Source organism: Brachyistius frenatus, unplaced genomic scaffold, assembly GCF_029030835.1.
Source record: "Brachyistius frenatus isolate BFR_SWC_R1_liver_20210118 unplaced genomic scaffold, ASM2903083v1 Contig_4, whole genome shotgun sequence".
Lineage (NCBI taxonomy): Eukaryota > Metazoa > Chordata > Actinopteri > Embiotocidae > Brachyistius > Brachyistius frenatus.
Window position 1 is genome coordinate 3,593,955 of NW_027210603.1, and position 25,554 is coordinate 3,619,508.

Here is a 25,554-nt window from a genome sequence, read left to right on the forward strand (position 1 = left end):
ATTATGCCAAGACATAAACTATACGCTCCTACACTTCAGCAGGGTAATAGCACAAGCACATAAGAGGTTCCTTTACCATCTGGTTCTCTGTGTCATAGTCATCAGCATTGTTTTGTACCGTTCCTGACACTCTTTTAGTCCAAAAGTTCAGAGGTCAGAGAGTTATAAGGCTTCTCTCGATGTCGTGTTCCTGAGGCGGGCCCTAGAAAAGGTGAGAAGTCTCCAGCTCACTGTGTGTATATGAGAGAATATCACAAGCTAGCATGGTCTTTAGCGAGGTTCTCAAGCTTTATTTCTCACAGACAAAAAACTGGCAACTGTTGAAATGGCTCCATTATTTCCCCCGTGTGCACCAAGGGGTCTTCGTTTTTAGCAGAGGAAAACAGGGCTAAATTTAGCCTAGCGTGCTGTCATAAGACTGCCATGAGTGATGAACTTTGTGATGCCCAAGAACATACGCACTCAGATGATATGCGTGTTCTGCTTTCTTGACCTGGGAGGTGTTTGTCATTCATAGCAGAGAGTGGTTATATAGTACATCAACACTACCCCAAATTCAAACCTGCCACACACACAATGTGATAATTCACATTAACGTTACTCTCAATTATGCAAATAAAGACATGAGTCACCATTTGACCAAACGGGACCACCAGCTGACTTCCTTTACATACTTCAAAAGAAACTGACTGATTATCTGAGCACGGACTGATTCAGGTCAGTGGTCGCCAACAAATATATTGGCATATTTTGTTTTTTTACATGTAAACATTCAGCGCCTGCATGATTTGACTGAGAAAACAGGTTTTCATATCAACTTCCTACTGTACGTGAATCAGTGAATCACCCGTGAGTCTGCTTTATACTGTTCATCACTGTCTGTTATTGCACACTAGGTAAGAAGACTGTGTACACAGAAGGGCTTCTTTGTTTCAAATACACCCTGCAGTCAGTAAGAATAAGGTTACGGTCTTCTGTACTGGCCAGATTTTACTGCTGGTTTTGATAAAGTTACTGTTACTTTGGTTTGAACTTTGTTCATTCCCTAATACCTTCAATTATTTTGCTCTCTCACACTCTCGCACACTATCTCTCTCTCACACACACACACACACACACACACACACACACACACACACACACACACACACACACACACACACACACACACACACACACACACACACACACACACACACACACACACACACACAGCAGAGGGATGGTGCTGTTGCTGTGTTTTTGAGGAGCAGAGTATATCAGTAGTCAGCTGAGTTGATCTTAAATCAGGAACAGGAAATGTGATCTGGGGCTCTGGCTGGTGCAGAACACTGTCCCTATTGTGAGTGTGCTGCTGTGGCGCACAGTGGGAGAACACTGGGGACTTTTAAAGGTTATCTGTCCTGGGAAAAGGTTGATATTCCCTTTCACAACTACACCACAGCAAATCAGGTATACAGAGAATGGATATCTGATGACTAAATATGTCTTTGTCCTGCTTCATTTATAAATGTGGAAGTCTATCCGTGTTCAATCGAGGGATAAGAAAAACACGCTTCTCTTTCAGTTTACTCAACTTTGGTCAAACCACTGACACAACATGCTGGAAATAAGTGATTAATCCTGGTGGTGGAAGGTCCCTGGTCAGCTTAGTCATCCATGCAGTATGCAACATGAAAATAAAACATTCCACTGAATGTTTAATGTCCTCTTAATAAGAATAAAATGGCTCACACGTAGAGCTGAAATCATTGACCATCCTTTGACAGTAAAAATTAATTGGCAACTATTGTGACAATCAATTCATTGTTTATGATTGAAACTAATGAATGTCCTGTCCGTTAAGTCACTGTCCATTGCTGAATGAGGTAACACAATGGTGATCGCGTCTGTGGCCCACCAATAATTTATTAAGTAGTCAATCAGCGGAAAATTAGTCCACATATACTTTGATAATTGATCAATCCTTTTAGTTATTTTTCAAGAAAGACATATTGTACAATTGGAAATTGAATATGTTTGGATTTTGGACTGAGTGGCAGATACAAAAAAAGAAAAAGCAATCGGAGTACATTATCTTGGACTCTGGAATATTAAACTGGGACATTTTTTGATACTTTCTGACATTCATCAAGAAAATTATCAATTAGATCATGAAAACAATCTTCCAGCCTTACAATCAACTATAACAGAGAGAAAGACAAAAATAAATTGCATTCAATGGAGATAAGGATTTCAAATTCAAAATTTAAGGTTCGCTAAAATCAAATAACTAAATCTACATTAAGGCTGTTCTAAGCCAACTCGAACGCACACTCACAGCAAAAGAAAACTAAAACAACAAGCACACCTGTTTCCTTACAGTATTTGTGTCAAACCACACGATGGGCTGAGTGAAAAAAAAACACTCTGAATGTACATGATCATCTTCTGCGTTTTAAATAACTGTGGATTACTATTAGAGGGCTACCCACAATGCAAAGTGAATCCCAGCCTCGAGAGTAAGTCAAAACAACACTGACTGCTCACAACCCCCATCACAATGCAACAGTCTGATAAGAATTTTATGAATAGCGAGCATTTCTTACAACTAGTTAAGCCAAGGCATGACTGGCAGCTGATGCCAATTGAATGAGAAAAAGGCAACTGAATGCAGGCTAAGGTGGTGAGAGGTCACTTGAACTTTCAGCCATGGACATAGGCATATGGTACATAAAGAATGATAAAATTCTTGATTCAGTGATGCAATGTAAACATACAAAGAAAAGCACACAGGTAGATATTAGAAATTATGATAGGAAATAAAAGAAACTAAGGCGTTTTGGAGAAATCTAAAAGGCAACAGAGTGGAGCAGAGGAGTGTAGGTGGTGTCGATTCCTTTGGCATGGCCCACATAAAACTAATGTAACTTTATCTCTGCAATGGCACTGAGGCTATGACCTCATCCCGTGCTGAGAGAGCGAACCTGGACACATGAGAACATTATACCACGCATGGCTGCTATGGGGTGTGTGTGTGTGTGTGTGTGTGTGTGTGTGTGTGTGTGTGTGTGTGTGTGTGTGTGTGTGTGTGTCTTTTAATTTTCAAGGGGCTTAGGTGGGATTGAACAATTTTTATGACTTCTGTCATAATACAGCACACTCACAGAACTGCCCACACCGAGGTCACAAAAAACAAACATTTGTTGCCATGTAATGAATGATTTGGGCTTTTCCAATTGTGGGCAGAAATAAATCCACTGGGAAATTCTACACCAGCATGAACAATGAGGCCCTAATACCATAATTGCACAATTATGTACTCCATTTATCACTTTAAAATAGTCATGCTGGCTGTCAGATTAGGGTAATTACCAGGGTACCTGGTGTTACACAGCCAATTCATGCAGGTAAGGTAGGTATACTCTGGTGTCATGGTCACAGTAACACATATCATTTTTTTTTTTTTTAAATAAATTGTGACACCAGCATTTTCTTGAAGTGTAATTGACAACCATCTCGCTTTGAAAATCTCAGCCAGGTGACACTTTACACCTGCAGATTTTGGACACAAGTCAGAAGTAGGAAAACATGAATAAAGCAGTGTCTATGGCAGGAAGCTGCACATTTAAATTACATGTACACCACAAAACTGAGTAAACACAGCACGTTATTCAGCTGACATGCGATCCTGTGAATAAGAAAGCGGTGTCAGTGAAGACATTTGTCAACAAAGTGTTTGAAAGTAGTTTGCTAGCTACTTTACGGAGAAAACAACGCCTACCTTTTTGAAGTGGTGTTGAAAAGCGACGTATTTTGAATTTCATGCGACACCGGACGGACTGAAAGCCAGTTTTAAAGCAGCTGTAGGAAATCAGACAACAGAAAAAACGGATGCAAACGACGTCCGACAGTCTATTCTTGTCATCTTCAGAGTTGTTTTTTGGACTAAACTGGTCGTTATTTTAACAGTTTTTTTGTAATAATATGAAAAGCGTTGTTTTCCAACCGTCAGCACGCGCCGCTGTCAGAGCTGTAAACTAACCTGAGCTCTTCAACATGTGTCGGTAATTAACCTGAGGAAGAGGAGGACCGTCCGCCGTCACCGAGGGCTACTTTCCATTTATCTGTCTCCTCCTCACTGAGTTTGTGTGTCGGCGGTGAAACTGATAAAACCAGCTGGAAGTCTCACTTTCATCCGCGTGCGCGCTGCTGGTCAGAGGGCTCCATCTGCCGCACTCAGCTGGGTAAGGATGTTTACGGAGTGTGTTTTGCTGCGCACCTTCCGCTTCACATCTGGCTTCAAAAATCATAACCAGCCCCACTTAAAAATGGTCAACAGTAGATAAGTACTTCTTTAATCTTTTTTAATCAGTTAAAAAAAAAGACATTAAAATGACCAGATCTGCTATATTTAGTCCGTTTCATGAGATGATTATTTGGAGAACAAACAAGAAAACAAAGTTCTGATACACATCTTTTTTCAGTTTTTGGACTGTTTCTCTAATCTTTGATTTTTGATGAGATATATGTTGGATCATTCATTAAAATGAAACCATTTGAGAAGTTTAGGAAAAGGGAAAAATCATTAGGTGGAGCTGTTAACTCAGACATCTGAAATGTGACTGACTACTCACCGATTTTTGGAAAGTTGGAAACCACAGGTTTAATCTTGAACCATGTGTTGTATTTCAAAAGCTATAACTTTAAAAGTTATATCATCCATTGTGTCAAATCTTCATCTTTAAAGTAACTAAAACTGTCAAATAAATGTAGTGGAACAGGAAAAAATAGTGCAGTGAAAGTATAAACTAGCATCATGTAAAAATACTTAAGTACAAGTACTTCAAAATTGCAGTTAAGTAATAGGACTTGAGTAAATGTATTTAGATAGTTTCCACCACTTACTGTATTAAAAATGAAAGTTAGTCAAGAGAAGAAAACATAATAATCCAAATTAAATGTGACGCATCTAAATTGTATAGTTGGTCCACAGCAAATCGTTTTTTTGTTTTTTTTAAATTTTTTATAGTAGACTAAATCTTGGAGTTTTGGTAACTGACAACATTAATATTTTATAAGCCTGTCTCTATGTTAATTTAAAAAAAATCGTAATTGTAAAGTAAAAAAAAAAATAGGACATGATCACAGCGATCATTATCATAGGGAAAGCAAAGGTGTGTTACTTAAGATTTTAACTGTGGCTCCATTCTATCCCTGTAAACCATAACAGTGTTTGCATGAACAATACCAGGACCCTAAAACTGAAGCAGCAACACAGTAAATGGAATTTAACTGACATTAATTTTAATAGACACTGGTGCTTTTCTTTTTATGACATGTCAAAGTGTCATCAATGAAAAAGGCCAGCATCTACAGCCATCCAATAAAAATGTGGTGGAAAACAAATAAATGTTTGGTTACTTAGTTTCTCTTCCAGAAATACAGGTACAGCAAGAGGTGAGATAAGACAAAAGGATGAGTCACTTTTCATGAGGTCACAACAGACACACCACAGATCCCTACGGAAATAGCAATGATTTAAGTGAAGCCACAGTGAATAACCACTGTCACTAAGTGTTGACATTATAAAAACCGGCAGGTGTTTATCAGCTACGTTCAGGGACACAAATTGAATACATATAATGAATTTACCCGCCCACCATGCTGACTACAAGAGGAGGACACAAACAAAGAGCTGAAATATTTCCAAAGTTATGATGAGCTAACTATGGACATGTAGATTAACACAGTGCAACTCCCCCATCACTCTTGTCCTCTTGTTTTGGTTCATGATCATACTGTGCAGTCAGTAAGGAGGACTTATTTGGATATTTTACTTTTCAAGTTTTACACAAAGTCTATCTTTAAACAATGCAACATCTGGTTGTGGTTCTGGTTGTCCTGTCAGACAGGACAATTTTAAGGGAAGTGGTCAAAAGAGCTCAGAACAAACTGGCCAAAAATCTAAGCACGGCTCTGAAAATGATTAGTAAACCACAGTGGCATATGTAAAAGAGGAAGGCCTCAAACCCTGTGATTTTTAATTTCCATTTTATAGCACATTTGATTTGTTTCATTCAGGAGGGTGCTGTCGAGCCCTCAGAGAATATATGCACATATATATACACACACTTGTACAGGGATCTGACACACACCTACGTGAACCCAAAGGTATTTTTTTGAATCTCCCTGAACCACAAAATCCTATTTTATTTCACATGTATGCTCATGATATTTACTATTCATTTACTCAGTGTTGCTCATCCTCACATGTCCTCTTCCAAACTGAAGTCTTTCTATGTCTTTCAGTCTCCTCACCCTGCTCTGCCAAACAAGGTCAACATCATTGGATCCATGAAGACAAACAAATCTTAGAGAATACAACTAATAAAAGATGGTGAAAACGGCCCTGTTTTTTGTTAGTTTTTTATTCCATGTGACTTAGATCTTCCTGACCTTATGAGGGAGTTGGTGCGTTTGCCATTGTTAAGTTAAATTGTATACCTAAGGGGAAAATTGTGGCCTGAGTTAAAGAGAGAGAGAAAAAAGCTGCTATCAACAACAGTATGTCTTTTCCCTGTACTCTTGGCAGGATTTAGCAGTCTATCCCCCAGTCACGGGGCTGACTGTGGCAGGAATAATTTGAGATACGTTCAAGCAAATTGAATCTCATAACATTCCATTTTGAACAGCACATGCTAGAGACAGAGCTTCTCCTATTGCAGATATAAAGACGGCCTGGGAACGGTAGCGACTAAAGTGACACTGGAAATTTATATATCTAAAAATTGATGTATTTACTTATCACAATTTCATGAGCCATTATATTCATATTAACTATGTCAAAAACAAACATTAGGTCTGCATAAAATTGAAAACAATATCAACTATGATGAGACTGCTTAGTATTTGTGTTACCACGTCTGTCATTATCAGATAGAGCTATTCCTTCTTATCTTTCATCATAACTACATCGGGGCCACTGCTGGTAGCATGTTTTGGAATTTGTGTGCGGGCATGTTACTCAACTAGAAGGACAGTCATTAGACCCTTCAATAAAAACATCCCCACCTTGCACTAAAATGAGAATATAAGTGAGATTCTGTGGAGAAGTCATCCCCAAAAATCTCGCCCCCAGAATCTCAATGCGGCTCGATTTTCCTACAAAACCCCCAAGAAGATCTTAATAACTGAGAGAAGAGTAAAGATAAATATGGCATACATGGGTAGGACTCAAAGGTGGAGGTTTGTGGCCAGTGGGGCTCACTCCTCTTCCAGTCACAGGAAGCCGGTAGGAATGAGAGGAATGCAGTCAGGCCATACAGTGATGGAGGGAGCAGCAGTTGCAGGGAATACTGCCAGAAAGAAAGAAAAAAATAAAAGAGTCAAGGAAAAGATAGCGAGGGTGAGAAAGTGATTAGAGACAGAAAAGGAGAGGGGCGTTAATAATTAAGATGCTTCATCGGCCAAAAGCCAATGTTGACATGCCTCCGGAGCTGCAATGACACACTTGCAAAAACAAATGCCCAGCGGCAGCCTTTGTGATTGCACACAGTAAAAGTGTGATTTGTTTCACTGACATCCGACAGTTTGATTTGAATAATGTGCGTGATATTGGAGGGGTCCGGGACGGAAATGCCACAGTATATTATTGGGACCTGTGGAATGTGTGGAGTTATCAGTCGGACAGATTTCCTGGTAACGGGTGCAAGCTGGGGATCCACAAACAATAATCTGTTTTTTACTATCCAGGGGGTCATCCTCACTGACAGACACGTACAGAATACGAACCGAGAGACATGTTATGAAAACACACAGACACACAGCCACATGCACACAAATGGCTATAGACACGGTGTGAACGCGGTGTCCGTTTTATCCGTACAGTTTTTTTTCTTTTATTCTAATATCTTTTAGCTTGAAAAGTCGCTTGCTGTTTTGAAACTATGATTTAATTTTTTTTTACATTTTTGTTTTGTTGTACACTTAAATTTGATTTAAATGGCAGAAAATCCCAAATTTGTCTTTACATTCACTTCACAACAGGACAAAACCTAAGGATCTTCAAGAAGTGAAACAAAAGAAACCTCATCCAGATTGACATACAGAGTCAACTAAATTAGAAATAGTAATTGTAGTATTCCTGCTATGATGCTATTGCACTGATAAGGGTACAACAAACATTTAGAGCTGTATTTAATATTTTGTCAGTATCAACTAGAATTACACTTTTGTGATTGTGTGGTTCTGCTAGTCAGTCAAGTTGCATTTTACATCCATATCTGTCCAGACTCGTATAATATATTTAGACTTTAAAAGAATCCTCTTATTTGCTTGCATGCTTGGCCAATAAAACAGATTGACAGTAGACAATATGTATGAATTAAAATATGAATGTTGCTGCAAAGAAGCTACAAACTCCAAAACGTGGATGCTTCTTACACCTTCAACCCGACAGCACAAAAGCTCCATACAATCACCACAGTTTCAAGGTGGAGACTGTGGAAGATTTTTCTTGAGTAGACTGGTCACTGGTGAGGCTTGGATCAAAGGTAGATTGACTTCCTTATTTAACATGCAGCACAGTGAGAAGTTCATAGCTTGTGAGACTGCAAAGTCCTCCAAGTTGAACGAAAAATAGCACAGTATTTATACACTCACTTTACATAGCAGTGGGGTAGGATGTGCTTTTCTGAATCAGTAACGTACATTTTTGGGTACAATGGTTACACCCAATGGTGTCAGCCGATTAGACATATGTCCATAGATAAGTACAGGTCACACTTTGCAACCATGTTAAAAATAGAATACATCCCGGTCACACCTCGTTTATCTATGAATAACAGTTTGTGTGTGTGCGCGTTGTCAGTTTGCACAATGAGGCTTGTATTCTCGCAACAGAGTGAAAATATATACTAATAGGTTTTGCTGAAACTGCTCATAAGCTGCTATAAAAATATGTTATGTTATGCTATGTTATGTTATATATGTTAATAATATATGTTAATAATATGTAATGTTATCAATCCTAACATGTATATACAGGAGATATTAAATATCTTTACAACACCTAAGATTAGTGTCTTCAGTGTCTGAACAAATGTGAAATATGGTCATAATCTCCCATTCTGTTCCTGAGTTATGGCGTTAAATAATGGCGAGAAAAGGGTTTTTGCAGGACATTTTGATGCCACAGTAAAGTTGACCTTTGACCTTTTGGCTGTAAAATGTGATGGTTGTAATATGTTTGTGTGAAATCTTTCAAAATTAAATGATCAATTCTTGAGTTATGACCACAACAGATTTTGTGAGGTCACACTAGCCTTGACCTTTGACCTCCTGGTTTAATGTATTCACGAGCATGGGATGGACAGCTAATAAAAACAGTCGAGCTTCGAGCAGCTAAAAAGTCAGACGGTGGAGTCCAAAACATGTTCACCACAATGACTTTATAAGGTGATAAATTGTCAGTGTTGTGTTTACAGCTTGTTCTGCTGCTCAAAAGTAACAAACAACAACCACAGCAAAGAGACACTGCCGACGCTGCTCTGAACTGTTCATGTGGGATGCAGAAATAAGAAGGAAATTTCATTGACCTAAAAATGTTTATATCATTGCCTTTTGTATTCATAAATGAAACAAATTAAAGTACAAAGAAACAAAAGTAACAAAGTTCTATTTCATATATAAAACAGTGGTTTTACATGTGAACTCGTCTGATGAACTGTATGATAAAAACATAGCACGTGTTCAGATGGGTTCCACTAAGCTCGAGCTGACAGCTGTGTGGTGACATTTGAAGCACGAAGGTGCTGGAGGGTGCTGGAAGCTGCTCACAGCAGCGGGTCGCCTCTAAAGCATTTCCATTCCCAACAGCAAAGCAAAGTGAAACCACAGAGAGGAGCGATAGCACTCGGCGCTCGCCTAGTTTCTCTGGAAACTGAGTGTGATGCTGGAAAGTGTTGCTGTACGACGCCCTCACACTCCCGTGTGAACACGTGTGGGAAAAGTTCAAAACAGAGTTTAGAACGACGTGTAAACCTTCGGAAAGTTGTAGCTTTTAATATATCATCAACCTGAACAAACCTGTGAGGTGAAGCTGCTGTGAAATTTAATTTTGAAAAGGTTTTATGATGTGGGATTCAATGTTGCTGCCTGCGTCATAATATAAACAGAGAGGTGCGTAGAAAGCAGAAGCCTTGAAATGTATTATATTTCTTGCTTGTAGGGGTTTCCAGCTCTAGACAAGTCATTTCTAAATCTCTCTAGTTACACTGCTCAGATTCTTGTAGTAAAAGTACTTTTCCACAAGATGGTGGTATTCAAATAAATGACTGTCTCATTTGTTTATTAATGAACACAAACAACAGTCTGCTAGGATATTAAAGATAGAACTGGCCAATCACTCGTGTCTTGTAAATCAACCACTCGCCTTGGGCTAATTTGACCTCAGTTTGCCACCTTTCCTGTCATGAAGAAGCCTCTTCAGACCAGAACAGAATTAAGTAAAGGTGACCTGGTTTTAACGTCTGTATTTCTGGTGTTTAGAGACACTTTAAAGTCATTCAGCAACTTGGAAAATGTAACGCACCAGAGCAAATCCAATTTGCTAATTGTAAACAAAGATGCTTACTTTTTCCAAAAGACTCATCCAGCACCGCTGTCACAAGGACAGGTACAGGAGATCATTCCTGCCCACCGCTATCAGACTATACAATAACTCACCTCTGGTCAAATCCATCACCCAACAATAATACCGTTGGCTGTTGTTTGCTTGCTTAATTCCTTGCACTATTGTTTAGTTAGTTTAATTTAATATTATTCTATTTTATTTTATATATTGTGCATTTTCATATTTCATATTTTTTATTTTTATTGCTTTACCTGTACCTATAATGCTGCTGTAGCGGAAAAAAAACCTCCCCTTGTGGGATTAATAAAGTAACTATCTACCTATCTATCTAGCTTTAAAGTTTTGATTGGACAGTAGAGCCTAAAAACGTTCTCAGAAAACCGTTATTGAAGGAGACTTACATGGAAAATGAATGTCTTCTTTTGAGATATATCTTCAAACTTTTAAAGATAGCTTAATTCACATGACAAATGTTGAATATTCGGAAATGAAACACAACATTGTCGGTAATCCTTCTGTATCTTCGACACACACTCAGAGCTGTAGTCTGAATCTGAGAGAAGGAAAGTTAGTGTGTCCCAGAGGGCCACTTCCAGCCAACTGTGGCCTCTTAACCCGGCACCCCTCGACCTTTACAAACCACACAAACACAAGTCTGACCATTTATCACAATGACACAAATACAAACCGTCAAGCTCATCGAGTTACAGTTTGGCTGCTCAGGCTGATTTCTAATTAAGCACAGGACATTTCTTTGTTCTCCCCTAACTTAACTAAATATGGCTCCAGGTTTCAATATATTCCCAGTAGTGCTACAACTTTGAATTATTTTCATTATTGATTCATATACAAATTATTTTCTCAACAAATAATTTTGTTCTACATGTTTCCACAAGTCCCCCAAAATAAAGTCTATATATCTCAAATATCTCATTTAATCCAACCAATCCAAACAAAGCCGATTTACAGTCATCAAAGACAAACTTTTACCAATAATCAACTTCTTAAAACATAGATTCTCAGCTCATTGTTGCAGTAAGTCCAAGCAAAACTATGACTGTCATCATTATAGCTCCATTATTTTTGGAGAGGACACAGAGCAATTAAAGTCTGATTTACAGTCCAACAAACCACGGAGACCGGTGTCTAAAAATGGAGCGGCACATGAGAGTAAAAATAGAGCAAAAGTTTGGTGTTTTCAATGAAAAAAGAGCAAGCAGAGGTTGAGGCCAGCACTTCATGTCATGCAGCAAGATTTATGTAGAGTGCACAATAACAAGGAAGAGGGGGTGAAAAGCTAAACCTGCTATAAACAGATGACTGCTAACTTTCTTTTTACCCTACTTTCTAATAACGCAGCTTTAAATCATGTGGCAATGGAGATGTGATGTACAGAGTTTTCTATATAACGATTTGTGGGTAAAAAAAATTAATGCAGGATTTAACACATCAATGTTTGCTTCTTGTCCTTGCTTGAAAGGACATTTATTCAGTCCAGAGGAGAGTCAGATGTTGTGAGAGCAACTTGATTAACTCTCCCTGTCAACCAAACCTCTTTCTAACCTTTCACTGTCGTCTCCCTCTCCATCTCTACCACTCTGTGCCTGTCTCCCTAATTGCAGTGAGGGACTATTGCTTTGTGCCTCCTCACTCTCTGCACTCTAATTCTTCTCGTGGACAGACGAGCTCTCCGGGGTGGGTTGGTTCTGTTTCCAATTTTCTCCCCTTCCCCATCCTGAGAAATAACACTTCCAAAACCAAACAAGCAAAACCAGAAAAATGAAGTCAAGTTATTTGTTTCTGTTTCTCACACAAGGCTCCTCGTGTACATTTTATATGTGTACATAAATCTGAAGCACAGATTACGATGTGTTAGGGTAGCTGAACAAAAGCAAGCTTCTCACTGCTGTACAAAACCAAAATTGACCATTTCCCAGGAGTAACAGCAAAGATGAACCAAAGCAACAACTGGATCAGATCCTATCATAACTGTCCACATTAGCAACACAGCCAGAACAGCCAAAAACCTTCCTTCATCACATGAAAGATTGACACACTTTCCGGAAACACAGAGTCACTGAAGAAGACACAACTTTAGCACAGTCTTTGACAGATGGATCTGTTATGTGAAAATGTTCAAAATCTCACCGGTTTTGGGTGCTGACATTCAGTGAGAGGTTCCTGAGCTGGTCCACAGCAGTCCAGTCAATCAAAGAGGCAGCTGGGGGACGGACCGGGAGGCTCAGGGAGAAGATAGCTTCTGCTCTGACAGGGGAGTGGTGCTGCAGCGCTGGAGCCCCGGCTGTGCACTGACAAAGAGAGTCACAGTCAACTGCTTGACACAGCAAGCTTCCCTCTGACTTTTCTGTGCCTTGCACTTCCTCTCGTGAGCCAAACTATCTCGCTTGCATTTTTTTTCTCTCTCTCTCTCTCTTAATCACACCCCCTAATTCTCTTTTTCAGAGAAGACACAGTTGCTCTGCCCTATCATCCCCCCTGTAACTTTTTGGCAGTGCTGCCCCTGCACCAGAAGCTCTGGGCAAGGGGAGGAGGTTGTGGAGATTGTGTGTGTGTGTGTGTGTGTGTGTGTGTGTGTGTGTGTGTGTGTGTGTGTGTGTGTGTGTGTGTGTGTGTGTGTGTGTGTGTGTGTGTGTGTGTGTGTGTGTGTGTGTTTTGTAGAGAGAGAGAGAGAAAGAGAGAGCGTGTTTCACTTGTGTCTGACAGACAATGGCAGGAAGTGTTGCTTTAGGATGCACAAAGTACACAGGACTGAAATAGAAAAACTGCATCAAGGATTAACATTAATTAAGTGTTTTAAAAAAAACTATTACAGTGGTGCTGACACATAAAGTAAGACAAATAATACTAAAACAGTGGCGAGGTGATTGTTTGGAACAAGATCATCTACACAAGTTTAATGATATTGGGAATAATGCTATAGATGTAATTACTTTGGTGTATTAATGAGTTCTTTCAGAGCCTCTCACTGCCTTCACATTTACCAGGACTTTCCTAAAACACTCAGACTGTCAAGAAAATCAAACATGGGTCATACATGCAAAATACAATACATAAAGGCACCATTTGACTAATGGTGCTTATCAAGGTCAGATAACTGTAGTATTTCGTATTTTATTTTTTTAAACACATGGCCCAGTCAAACCCTTACTTCTGTGTAAACACACAAATGGCTCATTCATTCCGAATACTCACATAAGGCAACAAATTTCACGGCAGTAATTTTATTTCAGCTTCAATAAAAATGAACAAGGGAGAAAACAGACAGGAATTTTATAATTTAGTAGAGAACAGATCCAAATAGATTTTCAGTGCGATCTTATCTCCGTGAACATACTCACGAGCTACTTTAATCATTCATGGCTTTCATATCACTTTGAGGAACTGAATTAGCAGCAATCACAAGTTTTAACTACATGACATAAATGTATTCATTTTTTAGGTATTGAAATTTGAGAGAACGTACATTTTTCCGGAAATAGAAACGGGAGATGCAAGTTACTGCGTGTGGTTTTGCTAGGTTTGTCACCACTTAGGTCTTTGAGGATTCATTCATATAAAACTGCAACATCAGAGAGCTCAGAAAAGCCAAACCTGACAGACTGCAATCATACGGCGGTACAGAATTATAATGTCATAAAATCTTGGTTTGGATACAACTAAACTTATTGTACTTTCCTTACCAATTCACCAATGGTATGTTTTATCCTGCCTTTATTCAATCAAAGCATCTTTCCATCTGACCCGCCACAAACCTTTCTGCAGACACAACAATGCCTCTGGAAGACATGAAAAGTCAATAGCAGACGGCAGCTATGCTGTCACACATTAGTCCTGTTAGCTTGAATTAACCTGTGTTGATGGTTTTAGGCAGCTCCTTGAGTTCCTCTCTGTGGAAGAAAAATGCAGCTAAAAAGTCGACAACTATTCTGACCTCAACTGTTGTGTGGTCTGGCTCTCTCCGCTACTGCGTTAGCAGCTATGGATTAGCTTTCTGGTTCCAATGTAACTTCATCCTTTGGGAAAACATACTGACCAAAGGGAACTCATGTTTGGGGGTTATGACCCTTTGTCCTCGTGGCAAGTGAGAGAGATTCTAATGCTGGATTTCTTTGGTCTCAATTTCTTCTAAAACAAACTTCACGAGGAGAATGTGATGTGTAAACTTTGTGCACATTTTTGTAAGAAACACTTGTGTCTCAGTGAAACAAGCATTTCATGAATTTAAAAAGATGCCTCAACGTGTTTGTTTTAATCTCCCAAGAAGCCATTTACTGGAATTTCCATGTCTTCTCATGATCTTGTGGATGTTAATATGCATAAAAGAAACCTTCCTGTGACTTTCCAAGCTCTCTGAATACAGGTTTCTCACAGTCTGGTTTCATCAGTGGAAGTCAGGCACTTGTGGTTGAGTCGATACAAACAGCTAACATGTTCCTTTTGGAGGGCAGAGAGGAAATGGAGAGAGAAGAAAAAAGACATGCAGGCTGATAAGAAGCAGGTTAGGAGTCCTTGAGGAATACAATGGGATCTGGATCATCTGGAAACATGAGGTGCAGGCACTAAAAGTTAAAAGTCCCTAAAGATCAGTGTGTGGAGGAGCAGAGGTGGGGGGGCACCTTTATCTGCTGCAGCAGTCGAGACAGATCAAAATAGAGGAAAATACTGGATACATCTTATCAGCCTGTGAATGACTACCTTTTTTCCCACTTTTCATTTCAAATTATCTACTTTATGACTGCTCTTTATGGCATTTGCGAGAAATTCAAAGAGATCGTTAGAACTTGCCTCATCCCCAAATTTAGGCTCCAAAAACCACATAGTTAGGTTTTGGAAAAGATCATGGTTTAAGGTCAGATAAGTAATTTTATGTTAGCAACATTACTTACATCACATAAGTTATTGTGTAATGTTATGTGAATAATTGCCCTCCAATCCTCCCGGTGACAGTCCTGTGTCTGGTCCAATAAACCTCCTCTCAACTCTGGTGGTGACCAGGTGTATTACATGCTGGTGGTTTGATACTAGGTTGTCTTGTGATTATTCACAGCAGCAAAAACAACTACAGTGCTCATGTTCATCATAGCTCAATGTGGGAACATCAGACAGTGTTTTGAATTGTTTTTGAGCAATAATAGGGGTCTGCGGCCAAGAGGATATAGTATCAGCTTCACAAAAAGGCTCTTTTGATCCTTCATTGGATTTGTTTGAGAAAAATAAAGAATACAAGCAGACTGCTCCTCTAAACACGATTAATAATGACAGCTTTACTCAACACTTTTCAATACTTGGTTTGTTTGAAGGTTCAAAACCAAAAACAACAAACACTGTAGCTGTCTAGACCTCAAAGGTTGACATCTAATGGGTCGTGATGACCTCTTGAAGAAATACATCCACCAACTGTGTCAAACACGCTCACATACTTCCAAGAATGCTGGCTGTTGTGCTTCTCGGCTTTCAACCAGCCTGAGTGGCGAGCCTCAGAGCCGACCCTGTCTCTCACAGGAAGGGGGAGTTTCCTGAAAGGTCATGGTTGTCCCGGCCAGACCAAACACTGGCTAATTGCTTTGTTGTTTGTTGGGTCAGTGCCTGTTTTTGTGTTGCACTTTTCCTTTGTTTGACATTCCCAAGTATATTACCTGAGCTTGTGCCTAAAAGACAGGGAGGACAGTGAGGGGAAGTTTGAAGAATGGGAGACAAAGGAGGGGGAGGTGGTCAAGCACTGAAAATATGAAGGCAGTGGTTGCATGATGGATGCCGTGATTAGCCCGTGAAGGAGCCCCTGCCTCTAAAGCTAAAAATAGCAGGAGTAGGAAGGTGCTTATGGGAACCGGAGGGGGGGTGGGGGGACTGGAGGGGACCCGACAAGCAGGGACCACAGTAATTGGTAGGAGACAAACAGCTGGGAGTGTGTGTGTGTGTGTGTGTGTGTGTGTGTGTGTGTGTGTGTGTGTGTGTGTGTGTGTGTGTGTGTGTGTGTGTGTGTGTGTGTGTGTGTGTGTGTGTGTGTGTGTGTGTGTGTGAGGGGCCACGGCTGCATGCAGCTGTACTCTGTCTTTCAGGCTCTGAGAGTCCGCTCAAATTGTTACATTGCCTCTTTCTCTTTCACACACACACAGCAGGAAGGAGTGTAATGGGTCCCTGACAGCCAGAGCCCTAAAGAATGAAAGTATGTGCAACATGAGGCAAAGGAACAGCTGTATAGAAGGAGAGGGGGGGAGTTGATTCATAGAAGAGGGGTGAGGTACAACCGAAGAAGAGATGATGTATAAAAAGGAGCGGAGAGGGGCGTGGGGGGTGGGGGGACTCTGTCTGAGAGTAACAGTATGTGAAGAGAGTGGACTTTTCTGGGAGTGGAATCAACAGATTTATCGGTTTATGTCAAACGTTGGTCTAAATCAACTCCAGAATGTCCTGGCTGGGGACTGGAAGGCCAGCAGATGTTTTGCTCAGCTGTTGCAGAACCGATTTGCAGTTGGGTCGATGGGCGTCCCATTAAGTGGACTCTCTGTAATGAAACAGCCTTGGGAACTTCAACGGCTCAGAGAGGCTGAATGAACAAGCACCAACAAACTGCAGATCCCTTGTGTGTGTGTGTGTGTGTGTGTGTGTGTGTGTGTGTGTGTGTGTGTGTGTGTGTGTGTGTGTGTGTGTGTGTGTGTGTGTGTGTGTGTGTGTGTGTGTGTGTGTGTGTGTGTGTGTGTGTGTGTGTGTGTGTGTGTGTGTGGGAGGAGGTGGGAGGTAGTGGAAAAAACATGAAGTCACCCTGACTAAGAGAGTACCGGCTATTTAATTTTGTCTCTGGACTACAACTTCATGTTGGTCTGTTCAATTGTACTTATTCCTATAAATGCCCCCATTTTATGAGGTTTTTAGCATTTTTTTTGTTTTGGAAGGACCTGTGGTTGAGATACCGTACATCTGTACTTTATGTTTCGTGTCGTTGTCACTGTCTGTGTTTTTATGTTAGAAAGCATCTGCATGTGGTTTATTGAGGCACTCCCATTTTTCGAAGGACGAGTTACATTTTTGTTCAGCATACACACAGAGAAAGAAGAGAAAATAGATGTGTAAAAATAAAAAAAAAAAAAAAATACAGCACGGCAAAGCCTGAAACATCATGAGCTCGAGGACCAGGGCAGCGAACAACACTTTACCAGTGTTGATACAAACATTCAACAACTCGGACAAACATGCAAGTATTTTAGACAATTTTAGAGATCAGTCAAACACTGTTTATTTCTTCTCTTTATGTTTCTCCAGGAAACGTGACACTTACTGTCAATGCACACCTGGATCACATGTGCACACTTTGTTTAGAGAGGTTTTTTTTTTTTTTTTTTTTAAACCTCTGAGGCTTCGCTTCTTGTGAAATCCCCTCCTCCTCTTCCTCGTATCTCTACTGAAAATACCACCGTCGCCCTGGATGTACATGACACCTATTGCAGCATCTGCTGTGTGTGTGTGTGTGTGTGTGTGTGTGTGTGTGTGTGTGTGTGTGTGTGTGTGTGTGTGTGTGTGTGTGTGTGTGTGTGTGTGTGTGTGTGTGTGTGTGTGTGTGTGTGTGTGTGTGTATGAGATCAAGGTTGTGCAGAGGCTACATGTCACAATGCACCTGTGTGCCGGCGGAAATGCAGCTCCCCACCGACCAGCACCACAGTACACACACATACACAAGCAAATACACACTGGCCACCTGTACTGTCTCTTTTATGTCTTGCAACTTAATACTTGTGTTGTTGAACACATTCTCACTGCAACTGTGTTTTCTGGTAGAATGTCAGTAAAATGACACACATAGTACACTTTTAACATAAAAACAACTGAAGAAATTGACAACAATTTTACAATATTATGACAGAGCTTTGTGCAGATATACAAAACTCATGCATACAATGGTTTCAGCAATGGTTATTTTTTTATAAATCCCTTTTATGTCTCATATAATGGTTTTACATATACACATGTTCAATGTCAAGTATAAAAGAGTACTTTCTGAGAGTATTACAATGGGAGTTGACCAGAGATAAGAATAAATTCCTTAATTCATTCACTACAAAAATTAATAATAACTAGTAATTCTTCTTCAAAGTTTTTAGCAGTATGTAGGATTTAATGGCATCCAACGATGAGGTTGCAGATTACAACCAAATGAACACCTTTTGGTTTGTAATCTACTTCCAAGAGTGCATTTTAGAGTCAGTGTTTGGTTTGTCCCTTCTAGGCTACTGTGGAACCATGGCGGTGCACGAGAAGACCCCTGTTATGATGGGCTCATTAAAAGGTAACGAAATTACAACTTTTCTTAATTTATGCTGATTATACACTAAAGAAAACCTAATTACGAGTATCGTATTCTATTTTTGCTAAGAGATCCCCCCAAATCCTCCACACTGAACCTTTAATTATCAATAGATCAAATGTAAGCGTACGGAAAACAGGTCATTCATAGTAACAAGCTGGACAACATTTTAGCATTTTTTGACACATTGTTTGTTTGAGGCTAAAGAGGAACATATTTACCTCACAAGTAAATGAGACTAAAGCTGAAAGAAGAGTAAATACAGTCTTTCAATGGGTAAATTGGCAACTGTTTGCTAACAAGTCCATTGGATGATAAAATGTCTGTATTGTTTTTGCTGCTTGCAGATTGACAAAATAACCAGTAATGGAAGGTTTGCTAATTTGCAGGTAAAATGTCCATCTGAGAAGCATAAAAACACACAAACACCCAGAGACGGTAGGGGACAAATACACACACACACACACACACACACACGCAAACACACACACACGGATGTTTAAATTGAGTGCTTCAGGGTCACTTCCAATGAGAAGCCACCATCTTTGGAGGACAGTGCCAAAATGCACGTGTAAAATGAACTAAGTGTCAAATCATTACATGCTGCAGGACTTTTTTAATGGACATATATTCTGTAACTTTCTCAGCATTTTGTTTGCATTGACTCATGCCCTCTATATCGCCTTTTCTCTGTAAAAAAAAAATGACTCAGTCTGATTTGTTTCTACAATACTGAATTTTTACTGCAAAATGTTCCACCCTCTGCTGTGTTCGATGCATTTCCGTGTCACTGTGTTTCTGTATGTGGGGCAGGAGGACCACAGGGCCCGTCAGTGCGACAGGTGTCCCCCTGACTGTAGGTTTTACTAGGAAATTGCCCCGCTGCAGAGCCGTAAACCCACTGCTTAAAACCAGAGAACCCACACACACAAACACATTATAATGTTGAGTCTCCTGCACACTAACATCACATTACACATGCATTCATTATGATACACAGCCAGCCAATGAATGCTTTCAAATGTTATGTTTGCACGACCACTGCAGACAAAACCACGAGCACAGAAGCTCCCGTGCGTCTACTAACACACTTTGATATGAAACTTGTATTCTGGTTTATCGACAGACCTGCTCATCTGACATGCGGCTGATTTTACGGCAATGTTTTCTGTGCTCTATATGTCTGTGTGATCTCAGCCAAGCCCGAGATGTTAAATGTTCAGGAAACCACAGAAACATTCAGCTGGAGCACCACAAGATGACATTTAACATCACATATAGACACACACATCACGGGCACATGTAGTCAGGTGACTACCTCTCTCCACCAATGTTAAAACTTTGGGATGTTGCAGTTGTACATATCTAGACAGGTGCCATTTGATGCAGGCTTTCAGTGTTTGTATTTTGCCCCATTAACAGATGGATTATTTTGTTTTTAAACCCTCTGGAACCTCTCCAGTTGTGAACAAGATAATCACTCAGTTGACACCTGACGTCAGCGTTATAGAGATCCATGTTTGTTCCCCTCAGTTAAGCTTGAGGGGAACATGAGCGTATGTGCAAAATTTTGACCCAAACCTTCCAGTATATTTGTCCCAACAGAAACTGGACCAAAGTGGTCGACGGTCTAACATCTGTGGAGCCCGAACGGCAACCAACAGTATGAAGCCTTCACTTTGACTTTTTGGCCATCGCCGTCTTGCTAGTTCGGAGCGGTTTGGAGCCAGAAGTGACCATATTTGGCCGAGTTGTGGAGGAGCGTCTGATGGATCTGACTCAATCTGATTGAAAAGCCAACAATTCAAATCAGAAAATGTAGACAGTTATAAACCAAAGTAAACTGAGTAATCACTTCTGGTCGGTACATTCAGGTTTATGTCTGTGCAGTCTTGTATTTACAGCAAGACAAGACACAAGCTGGAAACACCACCGTACACTAAGATTGGTGTAAAGTATGTGGTGCATCTGTGGTATAAACTGTGCCAATCGAATCAAACCACAAAAAGATTCTTATAGACTTCAATAAAAAAAAAAACATTCAGTTTTATAATTCAACACTGAAAACTTTCACTCTTTTAGTAAACATCAAACAGGTGTTAGACGTGTTCTGGTTCTTTGAACGAGCAACGACTCATTTTGTTTCTAAGGTATTTGTCAGCTTACATGAAGTGACAGTAAACAACACAGCAGAAGGCAATGCTGAGAAAACCGTCAAAAAATAAGGCGATTCTCATCTCCATTTTCCATACCTGTGCCCGTCGTGAGAAAACTGAACTGAAACCTCTCAATGTGTCACTACAAGCCAAAGAGTTTGTTTTTCACTCATGTAGGCGTTTACCTAAACGCCGACATTTTAATCAGGCTGCTGATGTCGCTCTGATTACGATAGATCCTTTTTCCAATCATTATTTCTCCAGAAAAATCTCTGCAGTGCTGCAGTGCATGGAGGATTTTTTTCTTCATGGATATGCCTGCAATTACAGCCTGGACGTCGGTTGTTACAACCTGTCTGACTGTGTTGTAAAGAGGTTTTAAATGTCTGTCAGTGACACACTGGTAGATGTTTGTTCATTTTCACTGTCAGATTTCCCCAGCACTTCTGGAGAATGAAACCAGTGACCTTTCATTTGTATGCAGCTTTACAGTCTGAAAAACACAACCAAAACGTTTTTTTTTTTAAATGACATTTTCACCCAGAGAACAAAATATCTTAATCAATAAAGTCTCGTCTTTCAGCTGAAGTTGTGCTGGTTGTTGGGCTTCTTGTAGTGTGAAAAACAGCAGACAAACTATTATGATTATATAACATATATAGCTTCAAATCAAATTAAACAAAATTACAATTTGTTGCAGCAGAAGACAAGTAAATAAATGATAAAAAAAAAAAAAAAAGTATCAATCAGAAGGCAATAATAAACAATACATGAGTGAAAAGTGTGTGTTTGGATGAAGTTTGATTTGGGCACATTTTATAAGTAATTTTGCCTATAAATACCTGAACAGAATGGAAGCCACAATTTAAGTTAAATGTCTTTATTGACCACAGCTTAGAAATGAATCAGCACCTCTTCCAACTTTCCACCCAAACTGCATGTATAATAAAATCAAGGCCATTATAGAAACCACATGACTCAAGGGGCTAAAAAGTGAATAAACACAGTGGTATGCGATGTGTGTGTGTGCGTGCTGAGAGTATAAATATAGGGCACGGGAACACATGGAGGAAATGTTTTGCCATTAATGCGACTTTGCAGCCATTATTTTCCAATGAGTACACTTCCCTATATACACTCACACACTGCCTCTTCCTTTTGCCTGGAAATTAAGGAAGGCACAAGAACGACAAAAAAAAAAAAAAAAGAAAGAAAAAGGCAAGATGTTTTTCTTTCCTCCGTGGAACAATGTCCAGCACAGAGGGGGCAGAGAGTCAGAAAAAGAAACACTTTCAGAAGAACATATTATTTAATGTGATGGGTTTTTTTTTCTTCGTCTGACTCCGTACGAATTTGTATATTGCGATCACCCAGCTTTATAATGATAACCTTATTCACACTGACTAAACTCTTGCTACTGTGAAGAGTGAAGGAGCAACTTAAGTCTCATACATCCCTGAGTGTGTGCAGATTTATTGATGTTCTGTATTTTCTGTGCGCCTCCACCTACAGCTCTGTGAGAGTGGGGAAAGTTATTTTGCCCCATGGAGGGCCTGAGAGAAGAGGAACAATTCATGGCCCGTACATGCGTTCCTCACATTCTGGAACTAAACCACATGGTGGGTTTAGCCCTAATGATATTTGGATGACTTGCATAAAGGGCATCCCACATCCAGTCGAGATAAGTGGGCACAGATTAAGTAGAAAAGAGGAGAAAAAAAGAAAAGAAAAAAGAAGTCTTCTCTTTTTTAGGGTCACACGCAGGCAGAGTCAGTGCGGTGCGAGTTTCACATTAATGATGTGACTGCATCGTTTTCTCTGCTTCATCCTCTCATCGTGACTGTTTGTTTGGTTTGAAATGAAACTCTCTGTCTCTCTCTGTTTCACACACACACACACACACACACACACACACACACACACACACACACACACACACACACACACACACACACACACGAGATATGCACACAGAAAACAACACGCCCTTGTTATTACTGGAAAGTCACAACTGACATCCCCCTGCAGGCGGCTATGTGGCAACTGAATAGTCCTAACCCCAAGCTGGGCCGCGAAAATACAACACTAGCACTATCTGTGTGCACATGTGCTGCAGTATCAGCCCCTCATCAGGGCACCACCCGTCTGTATTAATACCCCCACAGACAGAAATAAATGCCTTGAGGACCACCTTATTGTGCTTGTCCACTGACGCCACTCAGGACTGTGTGTCTACATCTTTATCTGGTACCCCCCGACTAGTGTCTGCCTCACCCAAAAACCGAACAAAGTCACGTCGTGCCATTCCAAGAAACTGTCCTGGTGCGACCTCAGTCACAAACAGCCAGAAGTGAAATCTTCAGAAACTATTTCTAATCCCATCTTTGTCACATTATGTATGATGTAACTTTACAAAAAAACTGAAAAAAAACAAACAAATTTAGCACCCTGACATTTGAAAACAAGTAAGGTATTTATTGAACAAACTTTTTTTGGGGGGGGGATACTTTGGAGAAAATAAAATAAACTGCCGACATATTCTCACCTCATACAGTTGTTATGGAAACAGTGTTAGCGAGCAGTTGATTATTGACACATCTGGTAGACAAAGAGCAACATTTTCATTCACTACGGAGATGTGTTTCTTCCCTCCTGGTGAATATAAATCCAATATTCCCTGTCTTATTAGATCTTTGTAGGCAGGCTTTCTGCATCTTTTTCTACATCTTCTTCTGTGTCCTCCAGCTCGGCGCTAACTGTTCCTGTGTATTGTTTCATGCTGAGCTGGTGGGGTACGCCGGGGGTTTTAGGATCTTTTTAGCTGGATTAGATTAGATTTAAACTTTACTAATCCCACAGTGGGGAAATTCGGTCGTCACAGCAGCATAGAAAAACAAAAGGTGCACACAATATGAACAAATTTTACAAATACATATAAGATATAAGAAATAAGATCGATAAAACAAATGATTATTTTAGAAGAAAAAAAAATAAGAGCAATCAATAAATACACACACACAGACTATATACACACAAAACAAAACAAGTGTCCTGAAAAGTGACCTAAAACCATACTGATGAGAGCGGTGAGACCGAACCAAACAGGGAAGCAGTAAAGCTCTGATGTTAGATGATATTTCTCTGTGGCTTTATGACTACTTTCACATGACACCTTAACATTTTTACCGTTAATACTATGAAAAATGTATGGATTTGTGGAAGAAAATGGAAGTAAAGTGATGTGTTTAGAATTTTATCCAAAATCTGAAGACAGTGATTCATAAAAAGTGCAAATCAGTGATAGGAAATGAGGAAAAACATAAATCTAGTTTGGCCTGGTAATCGTGTGGACGTCCTGAAATTGTCAATATCTTACTTTTAGGCAAGTAAAGAATGCACAAACGTATAAGTAATGCTCACGTGGCTGTGGAAAAGTACAGGATGTGCATTTTCTTGCTGCTCCGTTAAACAGCACAGCCACAAAGGCCTAACCTACGGGATGTTGCTGCAACCAGAACCTCTCTTTCCTCCATCTAACCTTGCATGCAGATGCAACGGCTCAGCAGACCGCACGAGCGCAACCTTATCAGCAGGCAAAAGAAGGGCCTCAGCTTCGTACCAGGGCTGACAATTAACTGTCGCGCAATGACTGGATTTCTCTGATAACCTTTTATTTGTTCCTCCTGCACATCAGCACTCGCGCAATCTCCCTGCGTACACGTCCCGCCCGGCGAGATATGAGCTCGAGGTGCGCTCAAATCTCTTCTAACATATTGTACATGTGTCAGATATATTTTGATGAATGTCTGCCGAGTGTGTTAATCTGCGCTGGTGCGCCTCCACCAAACCCGCCACAGTTGTTGTCCAGTACGGCCTAAATGATCTTAACTGTTACAGGCTGACATCAGTGTGAAATCAGAGAGGTCATTAGGTCAAACAAAGTGTGCAGGCATACAGCGTGAGAGACAGTGCCCTCTGGTGGCCAGAAATGTCACATCAAGGAAAGAGAAGACTGAAGGAAGACTTGAGGACAAAGAGAAGAATGTAACAAAGTAAATTTGATGCAAACTATAATGTGAGAACAGAATATCAAACTCTACCAATATTGTGATGAACAAAGCAGCAGCGTACACATTCAACATATTAAACTCCTCCATGACGGCACAGACAGGAGGCAAAATTATTTACATGTCATTGGACCATGAATACCAAAACACAAAAGTGTCGGTAGGCTGTGGCACCTCATAATGAATCTTTCCGATTACCATTGTGGATACAAGTGGAAAGGTTTCTATGTAGACTTTGCAAATACATTTTTCTAATAATATAGTTCTCTACAAATATTTTTGAATAGCAACTGAGCAACAAAAAGGATCAATCTTTTTATTTTACCGAGATATGCTGACATTTTATTTAAGAATAAACTGCTAATATGTGAAAACAAATCAAACGGAAGACCACTG

At 40.0% G+C, this 25,554-nt stretch overlaps 1 protein-coding gene across 5 annotated transcripts in view; it reads right to left on the minus strand.

The window, feature by feature from the left end:
* The window catches only part of LOC138628155 (histone deacetylase 7-like), a 43,169-nt gene extending 30,072 nt beyond the window's left edge, over positions 1–13,097 (minus strand). The window contains exons 1-2 of one of the 5 annotated variants that reach the window (XM_069711041.1): positions 12,764–12,801; positions 7,205–7,337 (exon numbers count right to left, since the gene is read on the minus strand). Coding sequence is in view for 3 of the 5 variants with exons in the window: in XM_069711014.1 (XP_069567115.1) it covers positions 3,764–3,806 (43 nt within the window). In the remaining 2 variants the exon portion in view is untranslated. Of the gene's footprint in view, positions 1–3,763; positions 4,003–4,024; positions 4,087–7,204; positions 7,338–12,763 lie in introns of those variants that run through there. The other 4 variants (XM_069711023.1, XM_069711050.1, XM_069711031.1 and 1 more) reach the window with 4 other exon arrangements.
* Between the last annotated feature and the right edge of the window lie 12,457 nt (positions 13,098–25,554).